The 10,451-nt window shown below is 38.8% G+C and overlaps 1 protein-coding gene across 1 annotated transcript in view; it reads right to left on the minus strand.

Moving 5' to 3' along the window:
* The window catches only part of COL19A1 (collagen, type XIX, alpha 1), a 211,374-nt gene that overhangs the window by 78,702 nt on the left and 122,221 nt on the right, over positions 1-10,451 (minus strand). The window contains exon 14 of the mRNA XM_009333160.1: positions 8,138-8,191. Within this exon, the coding sequence (XP_009331435.1) occupies positions 8,138-8,191 (54 nt within the window). The remainder of the gene's footprint in view (positions 1-8,137; positions 8,192-10,451) is intronic.

Below are 10,451 nucleotides of genomic sequence, written 5' to 3' on the forward strand. Positions count from 1 at the left end.
CCTCCTGCAGCTCAGCCACCTGCTGCAGGAGGTCCTCCACCTGGGCACACCTTTTGCAGGCAGGTCTGCTGCCTGTCCCTGCCCCAGGAGAGAGGTCCAGGCACTTCCTGCAGCCTGAGGTCTGCACTGCAGCCTCTCCCTTCAGCAGCTCTGTCTGGGTGGAGGCACTGGCCACGGCTGGGGTAGATGGTGCAGAGCCCTAGCCGGAGCTGTGGCCTTTCTTCTCAAATGAGTACCTGCCATTCTGCCTTGAGGGTCAGGTAGGATGAGTGCCCTTGACCTGTGCAGATGGTCACAGAACGGTGCCCGGTTGCTGGGTTATGTGTACTCCAAGTCTCCCACTCGGGCCGTGGAATGCCCCTCCTTCGAAGAGGCGCCCTCCCTGCACACCCTCCCATGCAAACTGATGTGCCATGCCCCCTGTTTGACCACCCTCACAATAAAAAAGTGTTTTCTTGTGTTCAGATGGAATTTCCTGCTTTTTAATTTGTGCCCACTGCCTCTTGGTCTGTCACTGGCAACTGCTGAGGAGAATCTGGCTCCCTCTTCTTCATTCCCTCACTTCAGGTATTTATACACACTGATAAGATCCCCCTGAGCCTTCTCTTCTCCAGGCTGAAAAGTCCCAGCTCTCTCAGCCTCTCCTTTTATGAAAGATCCTCCAGTCCCTTTAATCTGCTTTGTGGCCCTGTGCTAGACCCACTTCAGTAAGTCTATGTCCTCCTTGATGTGGTCTCATCAGTGCTGAGCAAAGGGGAAGGATATGTCCCCTGACCTGCTGGCAACGTTCTTCGAAATGCAGCCCAGGATATTGTTGGCCGTTTTTTGCCACGAGGGTGCATTGCTGACTCATGGTCTTCTTGTTGTCCAGCAAGTTCTTCTCCACAAAGCTTCTTCCCATACAGTTTGCTTCCAGTGTATACTGATACCCGGGGTTATTGCTCCCTAGACGCTGGATTTTGCATTTCCCCTTGTTGAACTTCATGTGCTCCCTCTTGCCCCAGTTCTCTGTTACGTTCTGCCTCATTGTCCAGGTCATTAATGAAGATGCTGGACAGTACTGGCTCCAGTATTGAGCCCTGGGGTACACCACTAGTGACTTGTCTCCAACTGGACTTTGTGCCACTGATCACAACCCTCTGGGCCCAGTTGTTCAGCTGGTTTTCAATCCACCTCACTGTCCACTTATTTAACCTGTACTTTGTCAGCTTGTCTATGAAGTTGACGAGATTAAGTTATGGGAGATAGTGTCAAAGGCTTTGCTAAAGTTGAGGTCAACAACATCCACTGGTCACCTCTCATCCACTAAGCTAGTCACCTCATTGTAGATGGCAATACAGTTGGTCAAGCATGATTTCCCCTTCATAAATCCGTGCAGACTATCCCAATCACCTTCTTGTCCTTCATGTGTTTGGAAATAGTTTCCAGGAGGATTTCCTCTATCACACTCCCAGGGATTGAAGTGAGGCTGATTGGCCTGTAGTTCCCCAGATCTTCCTTCTTGAAGATAGAAGTGATATTTGTTCTCTTCCAGTCTTCAGAAACTTCTCCCAGTCACCACGACCATTCAAAGATAATAAAGAGTGGCCTTGCAATGACATCAGCCAGCTCCTTCTGCACTTGTGGATGCAACCCGTCAGGCCCCTCGGACTTACAGGGCTCTGTCCTCCATCTGAAGCTGCCTGGGTGCGAGAGTCTGACAGCAAACGGTTACTTCAGTAGCGCCTGGGTCCTGTGCCTTGTGACCATTATCTTTAAGGATGTGTATGCTGGACAGAGAAAGTTTGCTGGCCTCTTCTTTGTGCCCTTCTGCATGAACTGCTGTGCAAACTGCTGCACATCTGTTGGCTGCTTCTGTTATCGCTGCACAAACTACTGCATTGCCTGGCTGTTATATAGCCCTCTTCCTGACATGGGCTAAAAGGGTGCTCGATCCTCACTAATCAGGGGTCAGCTAGAACAAAGGCTGCAGGCACCCTTTGATTAAGGACAGCTGATGGAGTTCATTTGAAGCTGCTAGAGCTACCCTTACCTTAGCCTTACCTGGCAGCAGCAGGCACCCTCAGTTTCCTCAGAGGTTTCCCAGAAGTGCCCAAATCCCAGAAAAAATGCCAGAAGCTCAAGAAGATGTCAAAAAGATCTAAAAGAAGCAGAAACTGCTGCGCAAACTGCTGTGTATGTTAGCTGCGTGCTGGGCCTGGCTCTTCTATAGGCCAACTGACAATGAAAAATGACCATTTCTAGATTTCACAGTATAGCCATCTAACAATGTTGCTTTGATGCTTTGCATTAAGAGAATTTTTGGAATTCACTAAAATATTACACTAAAAAATTAAATCATTTTCAGAAAAAATAGTATTTATAAAAAATGCATCAAGTTCAGGGAAAATGCCTGCTACAAAAATATCCAACTGAAATTAAGCATTAATTTCCAAAACCTTTGGAATTATATTTTGGAAATATAAATTCCACTTCACTGCATTTAACATAGTAAAGGCAGAGTCTGGAACATTCCATGCAGTCTGTAATTATAAGTAGTAGAAATTTTTAAGAAGGTACAGCAACATGACAAAATAATTTGAGGACTTTAGAAAATTCTTTACATGGGGAGCTGAAAGACCTTAGTTGAATTTTCTCAAAAGTACATGGAATGGTGATTTGATTACAGAGAAAAAACTTTAAATATCTCTTTAATGTAAAGCAGACATTAAAAAAAACAGTTGTTGGAGGCTTAAGCTACGTGCCCAAGCATAACATAAAAAGCACATTTTGAAATGTAGGATTGACAAGAAACAGTGGAACAGAGAAATCAAGGAGACTTGTGAAGTCTCTGTTGTTGATGTCTTTCAGGTGGAAACTGTACTTCTGTGAAAGATATACTTAACTAAAGTTCAGGAATATTGAGAAAAATAATAAAGTCCTGCATAATGCAGGAAGCCAGAAAGATGGTGCAGTTGTCCACTGTGGTTTAAATTCCACGCAATGCTAGGTTAGCACCCAATCTTTCTATTTTTTGTTGGTCAGTCATATTGGACCAGGGACTTTTCTGAGTAGCATCTAATTACCTTCTGAAGCTCATGATGTCATTCTGAGCACTGATATAATAGTATCAAGTTGCTGCAGCAGTAACATGCTGCTCTGAATGCCTGAAGCCAGCAAGAGGGACACTGAAAAATTATGTGTGAAGGTAATACCCACAGAATGGTCTAGCGCCTCTCATGTAGGAATGAGGAAAAGAGAATGAGTAGCTGTCTCTACTGGCCCACTTCTCCTAGTGATGAGAATTAAAAACAAAGGCTCTCACTTAGCAAGGCCTCATGTCTAATATAAAACACTTCACTAAAGATAACAAAACTAAAAAATTATACCAGTCACCAGTGGTAGAGCAAGGAGAAGCACTGGTCTTTTTGTAAGAACAGCAAAGGTTTGAGGACTCCTTGCACCCACAGGAAAGCACAACACTGGCTAACACGTTAGTGGAAGTGGGTATCATGACAAAAGGAGAAACATAAGGGCAGTACATGCTTATACAAAATTTAACTAAGTTCGCTCAAGAGACTGTCACAACAAAAAAGACCTTTAAATGAGTATTGTATATGTCTCAGAGAAACAGAATCAGAAATAAGTTCACTGTATGGTCTCTGGATATGGCCAGATTATCATGTAGCCACTATTTCTTCTGCCATAACCATTACTTTCCTCTTCTAAATAACACCCTAAATAAGGATGCACCATGTATGATGAATCGCTGAATATCCGTTTTTTGGTAGAGCTACAACAAATGCTAAGTAGTTTCTTTTGTGTAGATACAGAAGCATGGTAGTAAACAGAAAGCCAATTGCTTCACTTTAGCTCACAACTTTGTTCCTCCTTTTTTATTCCTCTGCAAAGGAAACAAGCTATATAAGTCTGAAGATCATTCTTTGTACTATCTTATTGCTTGTGAAGATTGCTCTCTTCTGTATAAGCCAGCTATATGCAGAATGAGAAGACATAACAAAGGAGATGACAGGAAAAGGTGTCACAATAAGTGGAGAAAGAATGGGAACTAACGAGTTTACTCATATAAATATAACCAATACACTTGCTAAATGCTAGACTATTAATGTGTTTGTTTACTCAGAAAAGAAGTATTTTGCTACTACACCAGTATGAAAGAAGTAATATGCATAAGAATCCAATTTTTATTTATCATTGTACTAGTTCTTCTCCATGACTGCACTACTTCAAATTTTCAGTGAGTTTGAAATTTTCTCTTTAAGCAAAGCCAAAAAATAGAGCATGCATCCTGATACAGGATCCTTTAATGCTGCACAGATCTTGTCAAAGAGCTTTCAGGGTTTCACCTCTCTCATTCTGAATGACCTCCCTACAGCACATTTCTGTAAATGTATGACATTAGTGTACGCTGTTTTCTGCAAACTCTTTCGTTCTTTGGGATATCTGGAAAGCATCGAGGGAGACCAACTTGGACAGAAGACATTTCACACACTTCTGTCATCAAGTTCCATGGCTGACTTATTTGTGTACCATCACTTAAACGTGTAAGAACCTAACCTGCTCTTTGACGTGGGAGCAAGATCATATCCCAGCATGATTGTATAGTAGTAATACATCGGATCACCAAGCCACAGAAAGTGACATATTTGTTGTTTTAATAATCACGTGTTGGCTCAAATGATACCATGTAACTCTAGCTACAGTTCATCCACTGGACAAAAACTGTTACCACTTTATTTAAAATAATGTATTGATCCCCGTTTGCTCTTGAAATAAATAACCTGCAGTCATCATCTAATTCAGTGATGTTGTAAATTTGCGCTTGTAAGCCAATTTCACATATATGTCAATAAGTATTTTAAGGTTGGCATAACTTTGAACTAAAAACCTACAATTCAGTTAAACTTTATGTTTATTATAATTATACAATGATATATAATTATACTTATTCTATTTCCATAATAATAATTATATGTATTTTTACTATGCAATTTTTGATGCAGATTATTCCTGTGAGGGGAAAGAAATAGTACTACCCAGACTTATTCCTCTTAATAGGGGTACACTTGTCCTAGTTCCCTCTATAGTGAACACAGGGAGACAGGTGCCCACTCTGGGACAGGGTCCCACCTTTGGTATTTCTTAGTAGTTCTAATATTAAACTCTGATCTTGGATGATATAGTAAAATTCCACTTAAGACACTTTAAAAATGAAAATGCATGGCTCAGGCCAGTTCAAAGAGGGAAGAAATCCACTGGCGTGGCTTTTTTTCTTCCCTTTCTGTCTCATTTTGTACTGTCGCTTACCTAAGTCACTAGCTCTAACATGAGCCTTCTACATGTTTCTTTGAGTTTTTGACAATATCACCATTAACATCGTTAATTTTCCTCAGTTCCTTATATCTTAGAATCATAGAATCATTAAGGTTGGAAAAGACCTCTAAGATCATCGAGTCCAACCGTCAACCCAACACCACCATGCCCACTAAACCATGTCCCCAAGCGCCTCATCTACACGGCTTTTAAATACCTCCAGGGATGGTGACTCAACCACTTCCCTGGGCAGCCTCTTCCAATGTTTAACCACTCTTTCAGTAAAGACATTTTTCCTCACATCCAGTCTAAACCTCCCGTGGCACAACTTGAGGCCATTTCCTCTCGTCCTATCGCTTGTTACTTGGGAGAAGAGACCGACACTCACCTCGCTACAACCTCCTTTCAGGTAGTTGTAGAGAGCGATGAGGTCTCCCCTCAGCCTCCTTTTCTCCAGGCTAAACAGTTTGATCTTGCTTTAATGTGTGTTGAGAGGTCTAACTTACACAGTTAATGATTCTCCTCTCAACTCTTTATTAATCTAAGCCTAATTTTCAAAGGAGTTGAACACTTAAAAAATGCTGCTGAGGTAAGTGGGAATTAAAACTTTGAATATAACAAGTACAATGAGAATGGGAAGGTTAAAAAAAATTCAGGTTCTCAAAGTGTGGCATCCAAATGGAATAGACATTTTCTAATGTTTTGGAGTGGGGCTTTTTTTCCCCCCGATATGTTACAGTTCCAGTCTGCAAAATGGGCACAATATCACTTTTAGGTCTGAACAATATGTTGAAGAAAAATCATCAGTTAGTTACACACTCAATATTATGTCTTAATCTTCAAAAGACAGTCCATGACAAAACCAATAACTTCATATAATGTGAAAGATGTGGAGAATCTGCTGCAAGTAGAACAGAGGAACATGACATCTATAATTAAATAAAAAGGAATATTTAATAGCCATTAGATGTGCACTGTCCTGTTTGTCATTAAACAGAGCAGAGATCTTGTTACAAACAGTATGTTATTGTGTAATTAAATGTATTGGAAATGCAAATGCACATGGGAGTTAAATTAAGACTGCAAACTATGTTATTAATGCTTGGGCAGGGGTGGCCAGCAGAAAGAGTATTGTTGTGAGCATCTCACTGGTAGAAAGATAAAGACAGATGCTGAGGCTCTACAGTCTGCTGTTCCCATTGTTTGGCTCCAGGCAACTGTGTGCATGGCCGAGATTATAAAACAATCAGCGCTCCTGTTTTTATAGAGATTGGAGTGAGACAGCAGTTCAATTTTATGTGCGAATAGGAAATGTCCATAATGAATGTATCAACGCCCTAATTCCCACTGCAAAATGGGGGGGAAAAAAAAAAAGTATTTCCAAATTCATTTATCCACCATTATATATAATACAGTGTGTTAACTCTGAATCTTTGCCTCAAAAATTAAGAAGTTCAAAGAGTGATGTCTCTAAAACACAGCCATATTTATAACTGTTCCTAAAGGAGAACTAATAAACGGTGTGTTTCTGCAGATTCAATACTCCACAGAAAAACACTCTAAAATATGCTAAAACTGGATATCCATAGCTTTTCAGTATCCTGGATATTTAATTGCATAACAGTAAGAGTCATAGTAATTATAAAATCCTTAATGGCATGTTAATATGCTATTAAATATGCTTTAACAGCATATTCACCACATAACTTTTGATTCTCCCTTACTACATTGACTTTTTCTGAACAGGTTCTCAATCCTTACTGTGAAACTTAAATAATCTCAGCTTTCAAATTTTCATGTTCAACTTAAATAAAATTTAGTATTATTTTTGTAACTTAAAAGACAATATAAAACATAGTTTTGGGGCCTACACGCCATTACTCATTTTGTTCAAGAACTGGTCTTCTGTTATTGTTATTACTATTACTGGAATTATTAAACTGGCCTTCAATAATTCACTGTAGTTGACTAAGATCAATGACGAGTAATACTAAATCCTTCCACTTCAGATAATTTAACTGAGATACTAAATATCAAGATGCCTAAACAAACCAAGAATTATTGAGAGACGCAACTTCAAAACCACAAACTGGGCACAATTTAAATCATAAAAATACTGAAATGTTTGAGTCTGAATATCTTCCCAAACTTTTAGAAGCTGACTAGATTATAAACTCTCAAAACTGAATTATTTCTTGCGATACCACAACCATAAATACTTGTTATCTGTTCTACTGAACTACCAAATTCAATAAGTCAGGAAACCAAAAACGTAACATAGAGAAACCAGCCAGTCAGTTACTTCATTATATTACAATTTTGAATAACCAAAGGTTTATTTCATGTCTTGGGCATAATCTCTCCCCCCACCCCTTACTGTATCTCTCTTCTTTGTATATATATGTTAGGCTCTGACATTTGCAACAGAACTTGGGTCACTAGTACTGGTTTCTCTTAGTATTTTAGATAATGACCCTAAACTCATATTTTTATATATCTTAGATGTAGTAAGGTATGGCCTATCCCTGCAATAAAATGAAAACTTTTGAGCAATTTTAATATTCTTTCACTTAAAATTACAGCAGAAACATGTTGCACAAATGACAATATCTACATCTGTGCTGCCAGTGATTAAAACACTTTAGATGGTTCAAATTGTTAAATCTCCTTCAACTGAAGAGAAACCTCAAATGCCAAAGCTCAGTTTGTTGTCAGCATGCTTCATACTCAGCTGCTACCTTTCCATTTTTTAGTAGTGCTTAGAAAGAAGTCACACATCAAGGTCAGTTAGCACACTCACCAGTTGTTCACCAAGTTTACTCACCCTTTGACCTTCTTTGCCAGGTGGACCTTGGGGACCCTCCAGCCCTGGCAAACCCTGAAAATACAAACATTAAACAAATACAACATTCAGTGGCTTTTTCATCCTCTATTATTCTATAGAAGTAAGACTAAGCCAAAGATCCAGAGGTCAAGACAAAGCATTTATTTCTAATAATAAAAACAGTTTATTCATAATAACTTCTTTCAGGATAATGTTATATTCAGTTGTAAGAAAAAACACAAACTAATTATTAATCACATTTCTCCATATAAAGGCTGAATCATTTGAAAAAGAAGAGGTAAGTCAGCACTACTTAAGCATAGTTATATTTAACTACAGTGTTATATGAAAAATGATTTATCTTGTGAAGTTAGGATACCATAAGAAAAAAAAGTTATATTAAATGAATGACAACTTACTTTACAACTCAAATTCAAATATAGGCACTGAAGGGGGAGGGGAAGGGAAGGGAGGGGAGGGAAAGGGGACTAAATATAGCAGAAGGCCTTATGCTCGCTGTATTGTAAGAACCACTCCTGTGCGGCTTCCTCTGTGTGCCTGACATGGCTTTTCAAAACCCTTCAGAGGCACTTCTTTCTTGCCCTCTCCCCTGACCAGGCACAGGAGATTTGGGTGTTCTGTATATACCCTCAACTTGTGAGCCTTCCTTCTGAACTCAGTGCAAGGATCTGCCTTTGCAGTCACAGACAGAAACACAGACTGTTTCTGACGCTTTGGGGTTTTAATTTTATATCTGATTAATGTACGACACAATCATAAAGCCTTCAGGTAATAGCTCTGTACTTAGAACAGTGCCCCCCCTTACTTTATGAGTCACCTTGGAACACAATTAAAAAAAAAAAAAAAAATACTTCGAGGAAGCTATCCAATTTCCATTGTAGCAACAAGAAATACAAAATCAGTTTCAATATAATCAGCAAAGAGCACTGAACAGTTCTACTTTGTAAAATTAAAAAAAAAAGTATTGAATGTAATATTGCATATTCTTACAAGGTATCATAAAATTAAAGAACTTATGTTTAGTTTATTTAAGAGTTTGAAATATTAAAATATTAAATTCTTAACCATTTAAATTACTCAGACTCAGGTATTGCTTCAGCTTGAGTTACATCTTGCGTCAAATTCTCAACTCCTTATTTAGAATCAATTACAGATACTTATTGCCCCAACAAGGGTAAACTGAGGCCTCCTGAGAATCATGTTTTTAAAAAGTGTCCAGATTTCCAGAAATGAATTTAAAAAAGTTCCTTTATAGTCTCTAATTCCCAAGATAAACTTGAGAAAGTAAGTGGGCATGCCAAAGCTGCTAGCTCATATATCTTCAAGTGATATTTTAAGTTGATTGAATGAAGTCTGACTTCAATTTTAAATAAAAGTAGTCAGTTCAAGAGTTTTTATCTTCCCATCATTTCTCTACTTTCAAACACTGAAGCTAGAAGAGTACCTCAGACAGTATTTCACTATAGGGTATTTGTCCTTTCACTTCAGTTTATAATGTAAACAAGGTAAGGTTTAGGGTCTTTTACAAAACTGATGCGCACCATTTCCATCTTTCCCCCAAAGTTTATGGAACTAGAATATGCATGACAATGTTGTATCCAACAAATAAATCACAGTAAGTTAATTATAGTGCAGTTATATAGCTTATACATGCACAAACCCATAAAGCAGTATGTGAATGTGACCTCTGTAAACCTTGTCTACTTTTTCCTCAAGGTAGTTTGGAACTTGCAGAGAATTCTGTCTGTCCAACTGTTAGCAATATTCTACCGTTGTAGAGAAATTCTGGGAATTCAGGAAGAGGTGGAGTTTTGTTTTGTTAATATTTCATTTCTAGTGACAACTTTATGCAGGGGAATGAGATGAAAACCTGTAACGTCTGTTTTATGGAGGAGGAAATACTTAGCTTCACATATCTGTACAATAAGGCTCCAAGGGGACAAGAATTACACAAGAATGTAACAGCACAATAATGATAATTAATAGCCAACATTTTTGTCCAAGACCTACTTTTATTCTTTTTCTTCTCTCTACAATATTATTGTCCAGAAAAAGGAACCAGATAAGGAGGTTTATCTTCAAGGAAAGGGAGGAGAGCAGCTTACAATTGGTAACTAGGCAGGGAGGACTACCCTGTACAAGGAGCCACATCCTGACATTGAAACTGAGGTAAAAGTTCACACTAACTTCAGTGGGATCTTCGGTTTAAAAAGGACAACATGGGCCATGTTAACTAACATGGCTGTAAAACTGTAATAATTTGGCAACACTAATGACTTAGCAATGCTATCCC

The sequence above is a fragment of the Pygoscelis adeliae genome, unplaced genomic scaffold, assembly GCF_000699105.1.
Source record: "Pygoscelis adeliae isolate BGI_AS28 unplaced genomic scaffold, ASM69910v1 Scaffold57, whole genome shotgun sequence".
Taxonomy (NCBI): Eukaryota; Metazoa; Chordata; class Aves; order Sphenisciformes; family Spheniscidae; genus Pygoscelis; species Pygoscelis adeliae.